This window comes from Halichoerus grypus, chromosome 6 (assembly GCF_964656455.1).
Source record: "Halichoerus grypus chromosome 6, mHalGry1.hap1.1, whole genome shotgun sequence".
In the NCBI taxonomy this organism is placed as follows: Eukaryota; Metazoa; Chordata; class Mammalia; order Carnivora; family Phocidae; genus Halichoerus; species Halichoerus grypus.
In genome coordinates this window covers 101833777-101857803 of record NC_135717.1, presented here as the reverse complement: position 1 = coordinate 101857803, position 24027 = coordinate 101833777, and the positions used below count along the sequence as shown (strand labels likewise).

Below are 24027 nucleotides of genomic sequence, written 5' to 3'. Positions count from 1 at the left end.
CCCCTCCCCAGATGTGTTCAGTCCTGCTCAGTGGAGGAATCTAACACATGAGAGAGTTTTTGAGAATCATCAAGGATGCCTTTCCTAGACTGGCTTCATATGGGAACTTTTATTCTTAATTCAAATATCAGAAACTGTCTGAGGTCTACAGTCAACTCTCCTGGGATGATGTCTAGTTTGTGGTTGATGTAAGATATTTGCTGCCCTCCCTCCCCTGTGACTTCTGACTACGTGCTGTCATTCTCCCGTGAGTGGGTGGCGAAATACCTTACAAGCCGAAATTCAAACCAATAAAGTCTGCTTTTTGTAAGTTTATGGTTTATCTATGAATTTCGCGTACCCAAGCTAGCTTCATCCCTGGTTGAGACAAAATTTGAGCATTGGCAGGATATCATATTTACTTAGGTAATTTTCTCCAACTTGCGGGCATATACTATTCTGGGCACATTTTGAGAGAAAATCCAGGAAGCTTTTTTTTTTCAGTATAATCTTTTTAGTTGTTCTTTATCCATTGGTATATACTTTGTCCTTGCAAACAGTCGAGGATTGAAGCAGCATCTGGTGTGGTTTTTTTCTGGTGAGGCAGGGGAGAAAAGAGAGCCAGTTGTTGCTGCTTCTTTCCCTCTTTCCCTTCCATATCTTGAGAAGCCGGTGGGCTTTCACTCCCTCTGGGTGCCTCCAGCCCTTGGACCTCACTAACGAGCTGGGACAAAGGGTTTAGACATCTAATCTCAAAAGACAAAATAGTCCTCAACATTAGATGCCTCTACAGCAGACATCGAGGCCTGAATTGCCATTCCGATAGGCACATCTGCCCACCTGCTCAGAAAACAAACCCTGGGCTGCCTATACCATGCCACTGGTCATGGGGTGGCAGGGAGCCCATGAGAACATCTTCATTGAACCAGAAGCGGGTCTCAATAGCAGGGCGACTTTATCTATTGTTTGAATGTTAATGGTTCAGTATTACTTTTAACCCGTTGAGTGGACTTCATTCCTTCACGCTGAGCTTGGTCTGTGCACTCCCAAATCAACTCCTGTTTGCTTGGATACTTAATTCAAGTTGCTTTGATAGGCTTAGAATCAGGACCCTCAGGGTTGGGAGGGGGTTCAACTGGTTGTATAGTTCGTCCATTCCGACACTTGAATCTGCTCTACCATGGCCATACTATCTCCGCCTAAACCCTATCAAGGATGGGAATGGACAGCCGCCCAAGGTCACCCTCTTCATCCTTGAGTAGCTCTTTCAGAAATACCTTCTTTTCATAAACCAGATGTCAACTAAAGTCAACTTGCCCTTTCAGATTGACATGAAATTGTTTTGAATTCTCATGCCTTATGAGGTAAGCCAGTCAGCAACCCTTTCAGAATCGCTGTTCATCTTTGACATGTGGGCAGGAGGTTGTTTCTAAGTGTCCTGGCCACTGCCGGCTAAGGTCGAATCACTCCATGTATGGAACCCTCTCCTTTCTATGCCCGTCCTCCTGTCAGCTGTCACCTCTTCCTCTACACTAAGCAGTTCTCTTTTTTTCCTGCTGGGACATTCCACATGAGCCTGTTTCAAACACAAGGCCATGCGAGTGTGTGTGACACACTTTCTTAGGACAATTAAGGCAACTGCTGGAGTTAACAGTGCGGCAAACAGTCAACTTATGACAAAATAGTACCCATTTCTATTCTTCAAAACCTCTCAGCTACCTCATCACCAGGACCCCACTTCCTGGCCACATTTCTCTGTGGCTTCCACCTCCTATCATGTGCCGGCCCCCCTCTTTTCTTCTAACTCCTCCCCTCTTCTGTCAGATTTCTTGCTCATGTCCCAAATTCTAGTTAACTTAATCGTAGAGAAGTTTGGTTTTGCCTTTATCTTCCAGACCTTGACCTTCAGGCCTCCTAGCCCACACCCAGGGCAGTTTATCAATGTGTTTTCCCAAAGATAGCCCACTCCCTAAAAGTCTTGTGCCAGATGTTACCCTGTCCCCATGCGGTTACACAAAGTCCAGGTCTGACTCCCTGTTAACTTGATCCAGTTCATTACAACCTGCCCTGTCTCGGCAGGCTTCTTGCTCTCTAGTCATTGCTATGGATGGAAAGAACACAGGCTTTGGAATTAGACCAGAGTCTGAATCCCAGATCTACTATTCATCAGTGGTGTGACATCCATTGGGCTAACTTTTTGAGACCATCTTTCTCGGCTAAGCAATGGTGATAATTATACCATCCACAGGATTTGTGTGAAAATGTGACTTACTGGCACATAATAGACACTCAACAATTTTTATTTATTTTAATTAAAATAAAATAAAATGGAGACCAGGCTTAAACATCTCCCAAGCAGACAGAACCATTTAAGCCAAGTAAGCAAAACTCAATCTAGCTTATTTATATGAGCATCCATGGAACTTACCTTGGGTTATTTCTTGTAAATGCCAATGATAATCATCAAAGAAACTTAAAACATCTTCCTAAAATGGTATAAGATAAGCACTTTTAACTAATCCCCTGCCATCTGGAAACCCCCACTGCAATAACCAATCACTGTGAAGGTCAAGTAACTTCATCATTGTCATTTTCTAAGCCATGCCATAACATCATGCCCCTGAGCTTCATACTCCTGGGTTTGAGGTGCCCCTGATTGTGACCAGTTCATTTCTCACTCAGTAAAATATTCATATCAAGTAAAGCTCTCTAAATTTTCTTTTAACACTTTCCTTCTCCTCAGCCTCAAAAAGCTTCAGCGCTGGTGTGGATGAACCCTCCCCAGCCTGGTTGGATCCCTGTTTGTTTTGACCTCTGACCCCTATCTCCTTGCTATCTTGGCTCTCTTGGCATTTCTTCTGGTCCCTGCTTTCATCCCCAGCTTTGGCTTTCACTACTCAGTCACTTCCACTCCTGTGCAGAAGGGCAAGAAAATCTGCTCCTGCCTCCCCCTCTGTGTGCCGTTTTGATTCTGACTAACCTGGAAATAGCTTCGGAGATGACTGAGATCAAGTTATGGCTCACAGGTATAATTGAGTTGTTTCCTAATTTCCAAAGGGCATCAGAAGTGCTGAGATCACCGTGAAGATGGATCCTCTTTTTGTCAGAGAGGACCGAAGGAAACCCTGGCCACCATACCTCTGGCATCTCACAAGCAAGCGCCTCGGTACCCCAGAACAGAAAACAAGTCAGAGATGCCATGATGGCTCTCACAACCCAAATCTCACTAACATACAGTGTTTAAAAATCTTAAATAAACAAACAAAATATCTTGCAACATAATCTCTGTTCTAGTGCTAAATGACTCTGTTTTAAATACATAAAACTCCACATTTAAGCCCTTAAGTGTAAAATGCTGGTAAGGAAATTGATACTAAGTGAAAATGATCATTTTTATGATTTACTGACCTACCATATAGGTTATCGGAACCTCAAAACTAACTCAGCCTCTGATGAGGTGGGAGTCCAGGATGGAAGTTCACAGAGAATGGACCCTCATCCACTCAGCCAGGCAGATGCTCCGGAATGCACGTCTCCTTCAGATTTGGCTATTCCTTTGGTGAGGGGAAAGAGCTGCATGATTTCACTGGCATTTTCATCTCAGAGAGGAATTCTAAGAGAAAGTATCATAGTTAAGCAGCTTAAGGGGACTGTCCTATAAGCAATTTCAAGCAAGTTACTTGTCTCTTTGAGGTCCAGATGCCTGTTTGCAAAAAGGGTATAAAAATGAATACCAGTATTATTTAGAAACCAGGTCTGGCTATTGTAACAAAAGTCAAAATAATTGCGACTTAAAAGAGGCAGGATTTTTTTCTCGCTCATGATACAGTCTGAACACAACCAGTCCAGAGCTGAGAGGGAAGCTCCCCAGTTTGGGACCAGGCTCCCGGATCCTGTTTTGCATCTTCAACACTCATCTTTCACCTCAGGGCTAAGCTGTCTGTTCCCAACTCTTGCCTCCACATTCCAGCAAGTGAAAAAGGAGAAGGGGAAGGGTTGGGCACAATCTTTCCCTTTTTTGGGGTGTGAACTGCAAGTTGTTTACATCTTCCTGCTCGCATCCCATTGGCTAGCACAGTCACGTGGTCACACCAATCTGTAAGATAGAGCCTTCCCCGGGGATGCCCTGTGCCCAGCTAAAATTCAGGACTTGTCTTGCTGACAAAGAAAAAGAGAATACAAACTCAAAGACAGCCAGCAACTGTCCTTACGGTTCCCTGTGATCTTCTGCTAAAAGGTGGAATAAAGTCAAGGTTCAATTGGTAGTAGTTAATGTGGTAGGTTTTTTTAATAATAAGCAAAAATTTAAATCAGTCTATTTTATTTCATTCTTGATATAGAGACAAAAGAAAAAGGTGTGTGTGCCTTCACACAGAGACTCCCAATGTGGGTCTGATTAAGAATGACTGAGGTTTGGAGATAAAGTGACCATCACTGCCCTGGCCTCCCGGTCCTGCTGGGTTTTAGGGAGTGAAGGCTTCGTTGGGGGGCCTCAGCCTGGCCCAGTCCCCCAACCAGTCCTGATCAGATCATCACTGGTGGACGGTCTTTCGGTTCTACATGTACAACTTGGTGTGTGTTGGGGGAGTCCAAATTGCACTCCCCCCTTAATGCCCAACTCATTTCTTCAATTTGGGCATCTGGGTTTCTGGCGAATCTCTCTCCCTTCTCCACTGGTCCAAGCATACCTCATGAACAAGCTTTCCCAAAACATTACACAAAGGAATGTTACCCATCTCCCTTGTATACACTGCCATGCTGCTATCATTACTTTCCATGCAAGGATTCTTTTTCCCTCAGGCTCTAAGAACAGAACAGATGGAAAAGAAAGCGAAGGGAAGGGGAGGGAAGGAGACAATAGGAAGCCAAGACAGTAGAAAACTATGCCAAAGAGAAATAGATCCAGAATAGAAACCAAGCCAATAAGCACACACAGGGTAGTGGGACTCTGCAGTGGTGAGCGGTCACAAGGCAGTGCTCCATCACTCCAGGTCACAATCTAGGAAGACATAAGACATGTCCTACCACATTGGGAGGGAGAATCGATAACGGTGGTAGGGGAGGAGGGTGATTCATGCATCATTCCATGCTCAGATGATTCTTACATTCAGCAGGACATCCAAGAAGGACATACCCTGAGTGAAAAATTACTTGACATTTTGGCAAAGTACTAAGTACTAAGATCGCATTTCACTGACAATGAGAAAAATTTCAAATTAAACTGTGGAGCAGTCACCCTGTGGCTGTGTAAAGGAATAATATTTTACAATAGGTGTCTTTGGGCTTTCTCTGTCAGAAACAAAATAGTCTGACCAATTAGAGCAGGACTCAATAAGGGGAGAAATTTCACATGGACATTTTGACTAATGATAAAATAAGAATATACCTCAATGTGAGAGATTCAAGGGATCTAAGTGGCCATCAGAACATGGTGGGTTTCTGTTTTTGTTTTTTTTTTAAGATTTATTTATTTATTTATTTGAACGAGAGAGAGAGAGAGAGAGAGAGAGAGAGAGAGAGAGTGTGTGTGTTGAGTGAGGGGAGGGCCAGAGGGAGAGAGAATCCTCAAGCAGACTCCACGCTGAGCACGGAGTCTGATGCAGGGCTCGATCTCACGACCCTGAGATCCTGACCTGAGCTAAAACCAAGGTCTGACGCACAACCAGCTGAGCTCCCAGGAGCCCCTGAAACACAGTGTTTTATAGTTAAGTAAGCTACAGACTTGCTTTGGCCATATGCTCAGACAGTGGTAGAACCACAACTAAAACCTAAGCACTGGAGGCTCCTGGGCTAGTGAGCCTTGTCTGGAACGTTCTGACATCAGAGGAATCTCTTATTCTGTGAAGAAAATATCTCTTGTGGGAAATCATTAATATGTTCTAAAACTGATTTTATCAAAAAGGATGAGACCTGAGATGGTGAAACAAATTCTGAGGGTATAAACAATGTCATCCAACTGTTGTATAACGACCACATTCCAGGGGAGTTTTCAGAGTGACAAATGACTTCAAACAAACATTTGGGTCTGGCGGCACATTTTGTAAGTGGCTTTAGGAGGAAATGTGGAACGCAGAAGAATGCAGCAGAGCCTGGTGATCCCAATAGGCTGGGAATGAGGAAAATCCTATGTTAAATCACTCGAACAGAGAATAAGGTAATATTTATGAAATCCCCCTTCCTATCTGAGTGAGACAGTAGGGACCACGTAGACCCAGGAGATGCTCCCTTTAAGTGAAGAGCTGCTCCATTTGACCCATACACCATGGCCGGGATCAGACTGCATGTGTGGGAGAGTGACAAGGGACCATCCCACCGGTAAGAAGAGCAGGTAGGAGCTGGTAGGCAGTGGGCCATGGGGGCAGCAGGTTGAGGGGAAAGTACACTGCACAAGGATTCAGAGGACTTGGGTCCCAGTCCTAGAGCTATTGCTAGTTGTCCCAGTTGTACCACCTTGGGCAAATTACTTAACCTCTCTGGATGGGCTTCAGTTTCCTACTTCATAAAAGAAGGTTTCACTTCATCTTTTTCCCAGCTCTAAAATTCTGCTTTCCAAGGCTCGCTATCTTAAATGCCTACCCCAAAGTTTCCCAAACCTCCAACCTGAGGCCATTTGGCCCCCTAAGGGACATGTGGCAATGTCACAACTGGTTGTCACACAGTGGGAAGGTGCTCCTGCTGTTGGCATCTGGTGGGTGCAGGACAGGGGTGCCACTAAACATCCCAAAATGCAAGGACAGCTCCCCACAACAAAGAATCATACAACCCAAAATGTCAGTAGTGCCGAGGTTGAAAAACACTAACTGAAAGGGCAATATAATGACGAACCCATTTCAGCCAATTATTGTCATGTTGTCAGACCCGTTTTTTTAAGAGAATTTGAAAATGTGAATTTTTATGTAAAATATTCCCAAATGAAGATATAGCAGCACATTTATATATAAAACGCTTTGGGAGCCAAATAAAATGGGGCCTTAGGACAAATCCTGTCCGCAAGCTATCAATTTCTGAAATCTTATTTAGCCACATACTGTCCAAGTAATCAGTGTAGTTTAACTGAAAGCGTGGATTTTTTCCCTCTGTGGGAATATCCTTTCTGTCTACTTCTCCAGGTTGTCACAGGATAATAGTATCTTGGAGCTGGAAGGAACTTCAGAAATCACCTAATACGCAGTTATACCCAGAGAAGGGACTTTGCCCTTGAACTCAGTCCGCCAAAGGCTGGCCCGCGCCTGAGAAGCCAGGTGTCTTGACTCCCTGTCCCGAGTTTTGGGAGAGTGAGAGGAACGGAGGCGGTGTGCGCGAGAGTGCCAGATGTATCTCTCTTCCAGATGTGGTCTGCCAGCACTTGATCTTCCAGCTGTGCCTGAGCAGCACCAGATGTGACCCGAGGATTAAATGAGGGGGATGGGAAAGCACGCCGGAGCCTGTAAACGGCTCCCCCGTCTCCCAAATGTAAGGTTGGTATTAGAGTTCGTTTTTCTGCGATGTACAACGCAGGCAGCAAGGCAAGTGCCTGGTACTGGCCACAGGGAGGCCTGAGCCGGCGCGTGTGACTGGCTCAGCCCGGACACTGTACCACTCTTAGAAAAACCATGCCGAAGCCCATCAGTACTATCCGTGCGCCGCTGAGAGGAACAGTGTTGTCACAGGGCCATCGGGACTGAAAGTGCAGTTTTCTTTCTGGGTTCATGGGAGCTAGTGGCGTTAGGAGATCAATCCGCAAGGCTCACCGGGGTTTAGGGACCTCAGAACTCTTCCCCCCGCCCCCCCCCCCAGCACGCCCCCTCTCACGCCTCCGATGATGCTTTCGTGCCTCCTGCTGGCATTCTGCCCCACCCCGTCTGCTTCGTAAGGGCCTGGGTGCGGGGCGGCGCGGGGGGTGGGCAGGGGGAGGCTCACGGCAGGGCTGTCTCGGGGGGCTGCGCAGCCGGCTCCCAGGGCGGGGGTGCACCAGGCCGGGTCGACCGCCACCCTGTCTGCTCCCGCGCGGCCCACTCGAACCGATGCTCTCCGGCTCTGAGTCCTCAGAGTCACTTCCATCTTTGCTCAGCGTGCTCCTTGTGGTTACGCGGAGAGGCCCGAGTTTGGGCACCAGCATTCAGAGCTTTTTTCTTCTTATTTAGTGCAAAAATGGCTCACACGTCCATGGTGAACTTGGCCACCGGTCGTGCGGGCCGCCGAGGGGGTGAGGGTGAGACAGAATGTGTCTGCCCCGGCAGGTTCCACATTTTTTTAGGGTAATGATTGAGTTTTCGGTTACTTACAGGATGTAATTATAAATACATATTTGCAATAGAACCAGCTCGATGTGCTTAGCTTTCCATGAATAGCACACTGCACTTTGGGAATGCGTGGACTGCCCTTTCCTTAAAGCTCAGCAGAAGTCTTCCCTCCCGAGGAGGCCTTAGCCCAGATCTCTCTGCTCTGATTTTCCTTCGCTCTTCCGTCTGTACCACTGACTGGGGAACCACAGACTCTCTTACTCTCCTCTCTCACCCCTTTATGTGTGATTGCAGGAAGATTCACCTACTTGCTGTTCTACCTAATACAAAGTAGGAACCTTGAGAAACATCCACACTCCTTATATCATTTTTATCCCCATCGTGTGGGCTGGTGTGTGGTATTTACTAGATTCCCAGGAAGAGTTCACAGTCGTTGGAGACTTGGAGGGCCAGCGACCCAATAAAGAGCATCTTGCTTCCACCTGAGACTGATACACATTTTGAAAAGTCAGACAGGGGAGAAGCAGAGATAAAGGCCTGTCACGGAGGCTTAAGTCGGAAGACACAGCTGCAGGCCAGGGGCAGCGGAATGTCCTGGTGTTGACTGAGTGGGTGGTGGTGCCTGAGGCAGGCCTCTCACTGGTGGGGAGAAAACTGCCCCCCGGGAAGGGTGGAGACAAGTTCTCAGGTGGAAGCTCATCTCCGTCGGGAAGAAGGACAGGGTTTTTAGTCACTATTATATTTATCTCCAATTTACCAATCTGAAAACCAGGGTAGCGGCCTTGAGGCTGAGTGACCAATGGGGCAGAGAGAGATGGAGGTGACACCTGTGAAGCTCCCTCCGTATGGAAGGCTGCCTGAGAAGTCGGGGAGGGGTGTGCCCCCTTCACAATTAATTTTAAATGATGGCAACCTCCGAGCTATTTTTTCAACTATCTTTATCAGATTTCAACACACCTCCTTCAAACCTTATCCACATCCCAACACAATCTTCTGGTATTACCTACCCCTCCCGAAACAGGGAAAGCAAGAGTGATTTTATAACATCATAAGATGATCATATTACTAAGGGTTAGTACACTAACACTCTAAATTTATTAACTGAACTAAATCATTTCTTCAGTGGCTGCATTAGTACAGACTGTCATTCACCCACCTTTCCAGAGACTGGGGAGCGCCTGAGGGAGGAACGGCTCTGAGCTGAAGCCTGGCTACCCCGCAGAGACTGGCCAGAGGGACATCTGTGTAAGAGCTTAATTAGGCCAATTCGGGGGTAGATTCAAAGCTGTGACCAGACTCTGTGAGGCTAAGGAAGCAGCATCACAAGGTTTGTAATTTAGGTTTTTCTTATTTTTTTCTTTTCTCTATATAAAAGAGTTATTTTTTAAAAAGCAGTTTTAAGTACACAGCAAAATTGAGAGGAAGGTATAGAGATGTCCCATGACCCCCTGTCCTCCCCCCAAAACACACACACAGCCTCCCTGATTACCAACATCCCCCACTTGTTATAATTGATGAACCTATGTGGACATATTATAATCACCCAAAGTCCACAATTTACATTAGGGTTCACTCTTTGTGTTGTATATTCTATGGGTTGGACAAATGTATAATGACATCTATCATTAGAGTATCACACTGAGTATTTTCATCACCTTAAAAATCCTCTGTGCTATTCATTACCTTCCTCTTCACCCCCAACAACCATTGATCTTTTTCACTGTGTCCACAGTTTTGTCTCTTCCAGAATGTCATATAGTTGATATCATAAAGTATGTAGCCTTTTCAGATTGGCTTCTTTGACTTATTAATATGCATTGAAATTTCCTCCATGTCTTTTCATGGCTTGATAGCTCATTTCTTCTTAGCAATGAATAATATTCCATTGTCTGGATCTACCATAGTTTATCCATTCACCTACTGAAGGGCATCTTGTTTGCTTCCAAGTTTTAACAATTATGAGTCAAATTGCTATAAACATCCATGTGCAGGTTTTTGTGTGTACATAAGTTTTCAACTCCTTTGGATAAATACCAAAGAACACAATTGCTGGACTGTCTGGTAAAAGTATGCTTAGCTTTGTAAGAAACCACTAAGTTGCCTTTCAAAGTGATTGCACATTTTGCATTCCCACCAGCAATGTATGTTGCTCCACATCCTTGTCAGCATTTGATATTGTCAGTCTTCCAGATTTTGGCTATTTTCATAGGTGTGCAGGGGTATCTCATCATTGTTTTAATATGCATTCCTCTGAAAACATGAGTGTAGAGCTTCTCATATGCTTATTTGCCATCTATACAACTTCTTCGGTGATGTGTCTGTTAAGGTCTTTAGACTATTTTTTAATTGTGTTGTTTGTTTTCTTATTGTTGAGTTTTAAGTGTTCTTTATATATTTTTGATAATGGTCCTTTATCCAGTGTGTCCTTTGTAAATATTTTCTCCCAGTCTGTGGCTTGTCTTCTCATTCTCTTAACATTGTCTTTCACAGAGCAGAAGTTTTTTATTTTAATGAATTCCAGCTTATCAACTATTTCCTTCATGGATTATGCTTTTAGTGTTGTATCTAAAAAAGCCATCACCAAATCCAGGTTCACCTAGGTGTTCTTCTATGCTATCTCCTAGGAGTTTTATAGTTTTGCATTTTTACATTTAGGTCTATAATCCATTTTGAGTTAATTTTTGTAAAGGGAGTAAGACCTGTGTCTAGATTAATTTTTTTCTTTTTGCCTGTGGATGTCTAGTTGTATCAGCACCATTTGTTGAAAAAATTACCTTTTTTCCATTTTATTGCCTTTGCTCTTTTGTCAAAGATCATTTGACTGTATTTATAAGGGTCTATTTCTGGGGCTTTTTTCTGTTCCATTGATCAATTTGTCTATTCTTTTCCAATCCCACACTGTCTTGTTACTGTAGCTTTATTGTGAGTCTTGAAGTTGGTAGTGTCAGTCCTCCATCTTTGTTCTTTTTCAATATTGAGTTGGCTACTCTGGATTTTTTGCTTCTCCATGTAAACTTTAGAATTAATTTATCCATATTTATAAGATAACTTACTGAGATTTTGACTGGGATTGTATTGAATCTATAGATCAAATTGGGAAGAACAGACATCTTGACAATATTGAGTCTTCTTTCCCATGACATATCTCTATTTATTTAGTTTTTCTTTGATTTAATTTATCAGAGTTTTATGGTTTTCCTCCTATCATATAGATCTTTTACTTATTTGTTAGATTTATAACCTGAGTATTTCATTTTGGGAAGGTGCTAATGTAAATGGTATTGTGTTTCTAATTTCAAATTCCACTTGTTCATTGCTGGTATATAGTAAAGCAATTTACTTTTGTATATTAAAATTGCATACTATGACCTTGCTGTAATTATTAGTTTCAAGAGGTTTTTGGTGATTCTTTCAGATTTTCTACATAGACCATCATGTCATCCGTGAATAAACATAGTTTTATGTCTTCCTCCCCAAGCTAAATGCCTTTTATTTCCCTTTCTTGTCTTGTTGCATTAGCATGGACTTCCAGTACAATAGTGAAAGGAGCGGTTGAGAGAGGACATCTTGGCCTTGTACCTGACCTTAGAAAAATTTGAGTTTCTCATCATTAAGTGTGATGTTAGCTTTAGGTTTATTGTGGATATATCTTTATCAAGTTGAAGGAGTTCCCCTCTATTCCTAGTTTGCTGAGAACTTTTATGATGAATGTGTGTTGGGTTTTGTCTAGTGCTGTTTCTGCATCTACTGATATGATCAATGGTGATATTATCAATAGCATGTAATATGAGGATTATATTAATTGACTTTTGAATGTTGAATTAGCTTTGCATACTTGGGATAAATCACATTTAGTCATTGTGTTTCTTTCTAAACTTTTTTGGGTTCAATTTGTTAATATTTGTTGAAGATTTTTGCATCTATGTTCATGAGAGATATTAATGTATAGTTTTCTTGTAATGTCTTTGTTTGGTTTTGGTATTAGGGTAATACTGGCCTCTTAGAATGAATTAGAAAGTATTCCTTGTGCTTCTGTCCTCTGAAAGAGATTGTAGAGAATTGGTATAATTTCTTTCTTAAATGTTTGGTAGAATTCATCATGAGTCCATCCGGGCCTGTTGCTTTTTGTTTTGGAAGGTTATTAATTATTTATTGAATTTCTTAACTAGATATTGGCCTATTCAGATTTCTTCTTATGTCAGTCTGGGCAAATTGTCTTTCAAGGAATTGGTCCATTTCATCCATGCTGTCAAATTTGTGAACATAGAGTTGTTGATAGTTTTCTTTAGCATCCTTTCAATATCCACAGGATCTGTAGTCACATCCCCTCTTTCATTTGTGATATTAGCAATTTGTGTCCTCCCTTTTTCTTAGTTAGCCCGAATAGAAGCTTATTGTGTTATTGATCTTTTCAAAGAATCAGCTTTTCATTTTATTAATTTATTGTATTCTATTGATTTCCTTTTTTCAAATTCATAGATTTCTCCTCTAATTCTTATTTCTTTTCTTTTGCTTACTTTGGACCTAACTTTGTCTTCTATTTTTAGTTTCCTATGGTAGCAACTTAGACTATTGATTTTATATCTTTCTTCTTTTTTTAATATATGTATTCAATGCAATAAATTTCACTCTAAGCACCACTTTTGTTGCAGCTCACAAATTTTGATGTGTTTATTTTCTAAATCTTAGTGGTTCTAAGAATAAGCTTAGACATTAAGAAATTTAATGAACTTGGTGAATGAATCCTGGGGTGATAACCCTTGTGGATGAGTGAAGTTTCCCAAAAAGTAGGTTTACTTGCAAAGAGTAAAGGAATAAAGAAGAACATTATATTTTGGAGAGAAAAGTAAAACTTGGGATAAGAATAAAGTTAGGAACTGGGGTACCTATAGTATCCTACCTGGAAAGACTTAATTTGTGGGAATTTTTTTGGACTATGGAAATATTAAGTGGATGGTCGAACAATTAAACCAAAAAAAAAAAAAAAACATTAAAAATAGAACAGTCATCAAAATCCAGCAATCTTGCCTCTTGGTATTTATTCAAAGGAATTGGAATCAGGATTTCAAAGAGCTACTTTGCACTCCCATGTTCATTGCAGCATTACTCACAATGGCCAAAATATAGAAAGTACCTAAATATCCAATGATAGGTGAATGGATAAAGAAAATGTGATATGTACATACAATGGAATATGATTCAGCTTTAAAAAAAAGGAAGCAAATCCTAGCATTTGTAACAACATGGATAGACCTGGAGGACAGTGACTAAGTGAAATAAGTCAGACACAGAAAGACAAATACTGTATGATCTCACTTACATGTAAAACCAAAAATAGTCAAACTCATAGAAATAGAGGGTATAATGGTGATTGCCAAGGGCTGGAACTAAGGGGATATGGGGAAGTGATAATTAAAGATTACAAAGTTTCATTTATATAAACAAGTTCAAGAGATCTATTATACAGTAGTAGATGATGATTATTATTGTAAAGGTATTATTATTATAATAAAGATATCATTATTATTATTATTACAAAGTAGGTGGGAGGAAACCTTGGCAGTGATGGGTATGTCTATGACCTTAAGGGTGGTGATGGTTTCATGGGTATATACTTACTCCAAACTCTTCAAGTTGTAAACATTAAATACGTATAGCCTGTTACATGTCAATTATACCTCAACAAAAGAAGAAAGAAGAAAGGAAAGAAAGAAAGAAAGAAAGAAAGAAAGAAAGAAAGAAAGAAAGAAAGAAAGAAAGAAAGAAGTAGAAATGATAGAACTATGAAAAGAAGGGAGGCCCCTGTTCATCTCTTCTTGACCAACTCTTCTATGGAATCCTCCGAAAAGGCGGTAGTGACACAGCGAGGAGAAGGAAGGAGAACTATATCTCAGGGGAGTAGCAATCAGGGATGATTCAGAAACAAATATAAAATAAAAAATCTCTTTCGTTTACTAAATATACCATAGGGAGATAACTCTTAATGGGAAGAAAAACCTGATTACTGGGTCATTTATGGAAAAGGCACTGCTGCCTTCATAATACAATTATCTATTTTCTTTTTGTGTTCTAGAAGGCGCCATTCCATTACAGCTACACCAAATTTCTTTATAAACAAACCTAGATGCGAACCATCAGCCAAGTAAGGGATGCTCAGTGATTCTTTAATCACAGCATATTGCAGAGTTACTTCCTTTTCCTAATTTCTGTTTCTATGAATAATTTACACAGTTGTGCAACACACAGATGACACATGGAAATCAGAATTATTGTTTTTATATAGACCACATTGTTTCTTGCCTGTAAATTGCTTCCAACTGGCTTTGAAAAGAATATTGCTTGATACTGCTTTCAACCCAGGGGAGCTACCTGAAAGCATTTACACCTCAGATTCAGTAGGGTCTATTTCTGTGCTCCTCCATCTTGCCATTCGGATGGACTATATCAGTCAGTGTTTCTTCTTAGGGAAAAATTCCACTGGGGTACAGGAGAGTTTAGGATTCTTGAGATGAAACGGTAGAGGCAGAAAATACAAAAACCAACTGTTTGGAAGAAATCTGGAGCATCCTAAAAGTAATCGTAATTAAAACACAGCAGTTTGTAATTATTCTAAAGGGGAAAAAACAGTAAGAAAGGCTCAAAAATACTAATGTGGTTACCCAAGGTCCTGCCACATTAATTCAAATTGACTTAGATATGATATCCGCAGATGGGCTGAAAACTAATTGGAAGGCTTAAAACAAAAGAAAATGCAATATAATGAGGTGGAAAAAGCAGCGGGTTTGGAGTCACTGGAGTAGGGTTGGTTCTGCCATTGACTAACCGACTGACCTTTGGCAATTCATGGAACTTCTCTGTGACTCAAATTTTGAAACTGCAAAACAGGATACTACCACTTAACCTTGGGTTTAAGGAATGTTTGTAAAGGTTATTTTCTGTTTTCAAACGCTGCTCTCCACACCCCTCTTTCTCTTCTTTCCATCCAGTGATAGACAGTCTCTTGCCTCACTTCCGCACCAGTCACCTGCTTCATGTTCCTGTGTATATTCAAATTCTTCCTTAGCATAAGCTTCTGAATTCACTATTTTTTAATATTTCCTGAAGCCAGCACTCAATGTCATTTCAAAAACTTAGCCCATTAGTATACTGATGTTCAGTGTTTCTTCAAATTATACTTCAAATTAAGAAAAAATTATTCCTCTCATTATCCCTTTGCTGTTCATTTACCATTTACAACTCCTTGGCTTCTACCATCAGCTAAACTTAATTTGCTATTCAAATGCTTGTTAGAGGTGAAGAGGTCAAACATAAAGGGGCTTATTGAGGTGTCGCTTTGATAAAGTCAGGGTCATCTCTGTAATGGTTTAGAGATACTCTCCCAGTGCTCAGGAATAATGACTGTAATTATGCTTCAGTAGAAGTTCTCAAACTCTATTGTGTATTAGAATCATCTGAAAAATAAGTTTAAAATGAAAATTTCTGAAGCCTGCTTTAGAAGATTCTGATTTGGTACATTTAGGTAGAAAACCAGGAATCTGCATTTTTAACGAGCATCCCCAGTGATTCCAATGCAGGTGAGCCACAGACTCCCGAAGTGCTCCTAGAGATTATGTAGGCAATTCCAAGAGTAATCTGGAGTTTTGAATCCTTGTGGCTTTAAAAAAGAATATTTTATAAAGAAAAATATTTGCAAAAGGATTTTTTATATTAAAAAATGTGATGTCTGTCATCAGCGCACAGACTGGAGTTTGGATGGTAGTTTGTTCACATGATTCCAGCATGTCTTAGAGAAGTTAACCAGTTTTACATTTTTATTATGTAGCATAACACCATCAGCCACTCTGATGCAATGCATGTAAAATAAAAACACCTTAGTCATGAAAAGTATGATAGAAACATTAATAATTATCTCTTTAGTATTGATAATTTCAAGAGCTAGATTATTCAACTAAATGAAGAAAAGCTAAGCCCAGGTTTTCCATTAATTAGTGTTTTCACCCACAATAAGTACAAAGGGTGTTTGTCAGCACCCAGGGGCAAACCTAGGCCAGAGACAGACTCAGGTGCAACCAAGAAACATCTATGTGATTGCTTAGCAGTTTTCTGGCATTCACAGTAATTTAATAGAATCTGACTTGATTTAGTACAAAGAATTGCCAATACAATGTAATACAACGTATAAATAAAATTTAATGGCAATTTTTTTTTCTTATTGCACTAATTCATTTCAGACAACTTCAACCCATCCTTCAAAAGAAAGAAAAGGAAAATTACCAGTTATAGACTAGCTGGAAGTGAATTATGCGCTTTTCCTATGATCTGGGAGCCATTTTTTATTCTGTGCAAGATAGTAGCAGGTAGACCACAACTGCCCTGATTATAAATGTATTCTGTCTGGATTTTGGAATTTAGTGAAAGATCCACTGAGGACTGTGGTGACTTGTATCTTTCTCTCTCTGCCCCTACCCCTTCAAATGTAGATACATATTTATAACATTCATATAGACTGAATGCATGACAATGCAGGACATATACACCCAATGTGTGTGTGCGTGTGTGTGTGTGTGCGCGCGCACACGCACCATTTACAGATTAACACATACTTTTGGCAAGAGAGAAAGTTTTTAGTCCAATTTTCCAACTTTGAATGGTTAAACATAACCCTGGGAAGTAGTTTTATAGCAGTCTGAATGCAAAAGGTTGTATCCTCATCGTGTTTGTATCCCTGGTATCTTGTATAGTGCCTACGAACATGAGACACTGGACAAATCTTAATTGTTGTTGAAGCTGATGTGATCTTCTCTGGAACAAGACCCAGGTAGGTCTTGGTAAGATATTCACGGAAGTAATAATGTAAAATAATGTAAAGGCCAGACTTTCTCCTGAGGTTTGTTGTATCTTGTCTAGTTATATTATATTATAAAATAATGTAAAGGCCAGACTTTCTCCTGAGGTTTGTTGTATCTTGTCTAGTTATATAGATAGACAAGGTTATGCGGCAATAATAGAAACCTCCCAGAACTCAGTGACCTACACAAAAAAAGGTTTAGTTCTCATTCCGTTAAAATCATTTGTGGATGTAGGAGACCCTCCAAGCCAACTGTCCTTTATTGTGGCAGCTCTGCAATGTAGATCCACAGTGTCAACACAAGGTTGCTGCCCCTGCCACTCAGCATGGGAAGGCAGCTCGGGGCTGGCGGCAGCAGTTAAAAGTTTTGGCCTGGACGCTGTACACATCACTTCTGTGAAGCCCATGATGAAGCCTGTTAGTACCGTGACGCTGCTCCACTTCACTGCCACAGTTTAAGGAAACATCATCTACCCCGTGTCCCAGAAACAGAGGAGAACTGGATAGAATCAGACCAGAAGTCTCTACCATAGCTCCATTTAAATGGTTTCCAAGGAAATACATAACAGAGCAATAAGCTTCTTTTAAGAGGGAAGAAACATAAAGAAAAATAAACAAATTGATGAAGAAACTACTTAATCATAAGAGAATAACAGATCTTAGATGCTGATGGTGAAGGAGAATTTCAGTTTGAATGCATTTTTTAATCTCACTGAAGCTAACTTTAAAAATCAATGTGAGTTTGTTTTAAAACAACTTTAAAATGCTATGTAGCTAATATTTTAAAGCAATCTATTTTTATCAATTTATATCTAAATAAAAAACAGAAATAATAATAGAACCTGGGAAGGCTTAAAGGGAAGCTGGTGAAATGCTGTTCTGAGGTAAGTCTTCATTCCATCACTAAATATATGGTCTACAATCATGGGGACTTCAATTAAAGCAGTTTTCCCTTCCTTTGGTCATATACGTTTTTTACTTAAGGAATTCTTAGAAAAATGTTATAACATAATGTAATTATGATTTAAATTCATGCTAGGCCAAACCTTGAAGTATTGTGCCAGTGTCGTTTCTGGTTATCCCAGAATTTCTATAAAATGGTGGCCAGAATTGAGCTGATTCTCTGAGAGTTCTCTAGAATCCTTCATGGATTAAAAAGTGGACTGATCTCAAGTCTGACACATAAAGCTGACACAAAGAATTTAGAACTAAATTGTTAACATAATTTATGATCGTTTCTTCCTTAGTCACAGAGGTATGATCAAACTTACTGGTCCAGCCATTGGAGTTGTCTAGAGATCCTTGAACGGGAAGAAGAAATTGAATGAATTTATAAGTGCAAGCCAAGCCTAAGTTTAACTTTTTTGTGAAAGCATCTTTAATATCATAATTAATCTTCTTGTATGATTGTCATTTAGGATAGTTTGAAATACCGTCTGTTATGGGAGAGCTCAAATGCAATACTCTCTGTATGGGCTGGACTAGGTCAAGTCTGAATTCCCCTCCAGACCTAGGATTTGATGTGTAGACAGAGCGTGCAATTTTGCAATCTGCCAAGCCAGAGGAGGATTTAATATTACATTCAAAACTGTACTCAAATTGTCAAAAAATGTTTAATAAAATAACATTGCAAATCATACTCAGTCAAACTAGCTGGCAAAGGTAGCATGACAAAATTGAGAAATAAAGCGTATGGGACGTAGTGTTATTTACATGTTTTTAGGGCTTACGCTCTGGGTGGCTCGCTATTTACAAGACAGCAGGTTCCACCCTTCCCTTCTGCTTTAGGTTTGAGACAAGGCCAAGCTCTCCATCTGACTTCATATGACTGTGGTCTAGTTCAGATTAGTATTTGTCACCACTCTTCACAGCAAACAGGAATGCAGCAGACTGGGGGAGAGAAGGGGGGGGAAGGAAGGAGGGTAAGACTAATCTAAGGGACACAGATTAGACTGTTGAAGGTAAACATACCTGAGACAGTCAACAGTGAAATATGGAGGCTGCATGGCAGTCGGATGCTCACAGTTGAATTTTAGAGAACAGCTGAAGGAAAGAGCATTTTAGAATTCTCAAAATATTTGCCACCACCAGAAGAAAAAGTCATTCAGTAAGGCATTATTATGCTCCCTCTCTGAAGATGTTTTGCAGAACTCTAAGCTTCTTAGAAGCTAATGGGACATCTGGCTGAAAGATGACAGATCATAAATACTTTTCAAATAAATTAAGACATGGTTTCACAGAAGAGAAAAACTATCATTCAGGACAAATGAAGCAATGTAACACACACATTTCTAAAAGCTAAAAAATGACATTCTATCAATATGAAAAATATTAACAAAAAATATTAACAAAAATATTAACAAAAAGTAATGATAATGAGAAATTTTAAAGATCATGTAAACAGCACTTTTTTCCCCTTTATGAATATAGAACATAAACTCTTATGGGCCAGACATTGTTTTAATGGCTTTACATGTATAAACCATCTAACAACCTTATGGAATTTTCTAAAGCAGAGGAAACTGAGGCATGGCAAGGTTAAATACTAAGCTGGTAAATGATGAATGTGAGACTTGAACCCAGACAGCCTGGCTCCATCCTGCATACACTGTGATAAATCATGAAAGGGAAGAAACAAATCTTCTCTCAGTAAAGTTTTGCAATGGGAACAATATTGGGTATTTCCAAATTACTAAATACGTGATGTGATTTCTGATGTTAATATCACTGGTGGGCTATTTCAGTTACAGTTAATAGGTAAAATCTGAGGAAAGGAGCGAGTGATCCTTGGCTCTGTTGTTGTGATCTCTAAGATTTAGAACAGAATTAAATTACACTGTACAGCCATTTCTATTTTTCTATGCTGAAAATGTAAGGTTATAATGCTTATCATGCTATTAAGTTATTGATTTCGACTGACGATCTCCCTTGAGAATTGATTAGAACGTGGGAGAAGATTGAGTTTTTTTGGAAGAACCTTTATTGTTACATTTACATGAGCTCATCTTGCAGTAGCTGATGTCCTGACTTTCTATTCCAGCCGGGCTTTCTTATCAGTTAGCTAGTGTTAACTGTAGGCTACATCACACTGTTAAGTAGTATTGATGTGCTTGAGCTGTGGAACAGAAATCTTTTTCCCACCAGGTAAACAATAGCAATTAAATGGAATTTGGCTTAGAAGGGAAATAATTTTCCCATCACTTCGCCCCATCAGCATAAACCCTAACACTCCAAGAAGCCACAGGGTTTAGTGCGGGCTTTGGTGATGCACCACTCAGCATAATCTGGTTGCCAAGAGGCTGTGCCTCCAGCTTGTACTGAGAAAGATCATCCACATCCTTTCAAGGGAGATATATTACAAAAGTGAATCCAAACAGATTGAGTGGCTAGATTAAATAAAATAGGCGAATGTGGCTGGCAAAAGGAAATATCTCCCCTCTGAAAAGCATGGCTTTGGCATCAGGCGGTCCTGAGTTGGAACTCAGCTTCACAGTTTACAAGCTGTGATCACCGGTGAGTTGCTGAACCTCCGTCAGCTTTGGTTTCCTCTCCTTTAAAAGAACTGTTAAAAGCATTAAGTAGTTGTAATATGTCTAGCACGATGCGTGACATGTAATAGGAGCTCAATAAAATATTTTTAAGTGAAAAGCTACTTCTCAACAAACTCAATGATTGGAAAAAGGGTGTGAATAAAATATTTTTGAGAACTCGTAACTAATTAAGACATTCTTTTTCATTAATCAAAAATCCATTTTGGAAGTCTGAATCCTTATTATTCAATTTCTGAATAATGACTAATTTGAATTATTCTTTTTTTTAAAAATCATCACTTTTTTTTTAAAGATTTTATTTATTTATTTGAGAGAGAGAATGAGAGAGAGAGAGAGAGAGAGAACACATGAGAGGGGGGAGGGTCAGAGGGAGAAGCAGACTCCCTGCCGAGCAGGGAGCCCGATGCGGGACTCGATCCCGGGACTCCAGGATCATGACCTGAGCCGAAGGCAGTCGCTTAACCAACTGAGCCACCCAGGCACCCTGAATTATTCTTAATTGAGTAAACAATGAGGTTATTCAATGTGCTTAGTTTTTAAAATTAAAGTCATTTTGATCCTCATCACTCTCAAAAGCAAGCCAAGACTGATTCCATAGTAGTTCCTCAAATTTAGAAGACGAGTTTCTGATTTTGAGGATAATTTTGGCCAAAGATCAGAGAAATCCCTTCTACTTGCAGGCACTAAACTAGAAATGTTCCTAGCTCCAAGAATCATACATTAGTCAGAAGGGTTACTCAATAAGGTCTCTTTTACCCATTACTCATGATAAAATTAAATAACATATTAACAGCACAGAATCACAGTCTTTAACTAGTGACATATCTTTCCTTGGAGTGTTTCACATGCCTTTGTACTGGTGACGTGCATACTCCCAATCTTAAAAAGGGTGGAAGGAAACAAATTTGACTATGTTAAAGATCGGGGGAAATAACCTGGTCATTGCTTCTTCCCTGGAAAGGGAATGTCTAGATTTACTCTCTCCAATATGGTAGCTACTAGTCACAGGTGGCTATATACATTTAAATTTAAATTAATTAAAGTAAAATAATTTCGTTTTCTCAGTCACATTAGCCACATTTCAAGTGTTCAAGAGTCACATATGGCTAGTAACTACCATACTACACAATGCATATATAATATACAGTTTCCATCATCTCCTTAAGTTCTGTCAGGAAGCATTGTTAAATGATTGACAGTAAAGGTATCCAATTATACTTTTTCTTTCTCATTGAGCATACTCAGATACAGGCTTCCTCTTTTATTTTCTTATTCTTTTTTTTTTAAGATTTTATTTATTTGTCAGAGAGAGAGAGAGAGAGAGAGAGCACAGGCAGGGGGAGTTGCAGGCAGAGAGAGAAGCAGCCTTCCCGCTGAGCAGGGAGACTGACGCAGGACTGGATCCCAGGACCCTGGCATCATGACCTGAGCCGAAGGCAGATGCTTAACTGACTAAGCCATCCAGGAATCCCTTATTTTCTCTTATTCTTTAAGAAGTTTGTAAAAAAATACTTCGAGCCCAAAATGTAAGACCGGAGACCATCTTGTACCTTTACTCCCATCCTTGTTTTGACTTACTTCATGGGAATGGAATCGCTCCAACCCCGTAGTCCCATGTTCTCGATTTCATAAAGGAATGAAGCATGGCCACCTGACAGTGATCTCAGCTTGTTGAAGCAAACTTGATTGCCCAAGAGTTAACCGACACATTCCATCTCTCAAGTATTTCTATTAGCCAATTGAATATATGCTAATTAGAATAGCTATTCAGCAAAGGACAGGCTGAAACTGAAGCCAGGCAGTAGGCAACGAGATGGCTCTTTTCTTTCTTACTGCTCCTGTTTGGAATCTCTTGGATTTTGCCATTTCCCTTCCCTCATGATACCAATCCCATCTTATTTATGCTTCCTTCCTTGTTATTTGTCAGTGTGCACCCTAATGGTGGGATTAGTGATGCCATCTGGCAAGGAGAAAAAAGAGAAAATACACTTTTCATGAGGGCTCAGAAGCCCGTCTCTCCTCCCTAGAAGACTCATCAAGGCTGAGAAAATGTTGGTCCTTTGTGCCCCAAGCCAGGGCTATTCCTTCATTACCCCGTACCTACATCCTATTTACTACACCTCAACTCAGTCAGAAAAAGCACAGAATAGCCTGAAGCTGCATATTTTGTGGTATACACAATTCTGTATGAAAAGATTTATGATTACCTCAAGGAATAGAGGGGGAAAAAGGGTACCTTTTCTATTTCCACTTTTCCCACCATCACGAATAAAATTCCCAACCAATCTGGAAAGGATTATATAAGAAACTGTGGATATTTATAATGTTGAATTCTGTTCCACAGTAAACCTTCAAGAAGAGACTCTCTGCTTGGCAAAGTAAGTAAGAGTAAAGAGAGGCAGGCCGATCAAAGTTGAAGCCCAGTAGAAGAAAAGAGGGTGGAAAAAGGAACCAGTTGGCTCCCAGGTTACAGACATACCCAATGGAGACTTGCAGGTCTCTTAACCATTCATTTACCAACTTTCTCCTTGTCTTCAACCAAGTCTTGCTTTTACCATCTGTACCTCATCCTGTTAGGGTCCCTGCCCCAGTGACCGAAACCACAACTTACGACTTGATTCTCTTCCTACACATTGTTTATGTTCTTAGCCTCCAAAGTGAAATTATGAATGCATTTTCCCAGAGAGACATTAGTTGGTTCAATAAATTTAGGTCTCAGGAGATCATGAGCTGTAATGTGGTGAAGTGATTATTTGGGAGCAAGAACGGAAGAAGCAAGGGCTCACTGAGGAGACTATTTCAAAAGTCCAGGCAAGAGATGATAAAGGCTTTGGTCAGGGAGGTAGTAATGAAATGAATGGGAAATAGTAGATGGATTCAGGAGAAACCTTCCAGTAAAGCTGACAGGACTGACTTTAAGTAGGGAGTGAGGGGAAAAAAAAGGAGAGAGAGAAATGGGGGAGATGATAACTGACATTCATTGAATGGGAAATATTACAAAAGACAGAGAAAAGACCTCTCTGGGTGCCAGAGGTGGGCGGGTAGCGATGAAGAGCATTGGTTTTACTAAGTGAAGTACTACATCCAAATGGAAATATTAAGTAGGTAGTTGGATATAGAGCTCTGGGCTCCAGAGAACTGGGCTGGGGACATTAATTTGGTGGCTTTTAGCATACGCACAGTATATAAAGCCATGGAATCAGATGAGATCATGCAGAAAGAGAGAATAAAATAAGGAGGGCACCGGCCCTGTTACATTTAAGGTTAAGGTCTATCTAACACTGCATTATGGGTTATATAGAATTTTTAGACTAGCCGGGTAGACTACTTAATGTGTGTAATAGAGAGTATGCATTTCAAATTATAAGGAATAGGGAGAAAACACTTCTGTGAACACAGGATTTCTTCATGTGAGGAACTGCCAGCA

At 40.4% G+C, this 24027-nt stretch overlaps 1 protein-coding gene across 3 annotated transcripts in view; it reads right to left on the bottom strand.

Annotated features, from left to right (window-relative positions):
- The window catches only part of CCDC91 (coiled-coil domain containing 91), a 360167-nt gene that overhangs the window by 3625 nt on the left and 332515 nt on the right, over positions 1-24027 (bottom strand). Inside the window, exon 13 of one of the 3 annotated variants that reach the window (XM_078075820.1) lies at positions 18644-18939. The exons of 1 other annotated variant lie outside the window; for it this stretch is intronic. In XM_078075820.1, coding sequence (XP_077931946.1) covers positions 18895-18939 — 45 coding nt within the window. In that variant the 3' untranslated portion in view covers positions 18644-18894. Of the gene's footprint in view, positions 1-18643; positions 18940-19053; positions 19093-24027 lie in introns of those variants that run through there. One more of the 3 variants, XM_078075821.1, reaches the window with a different exon arrangement.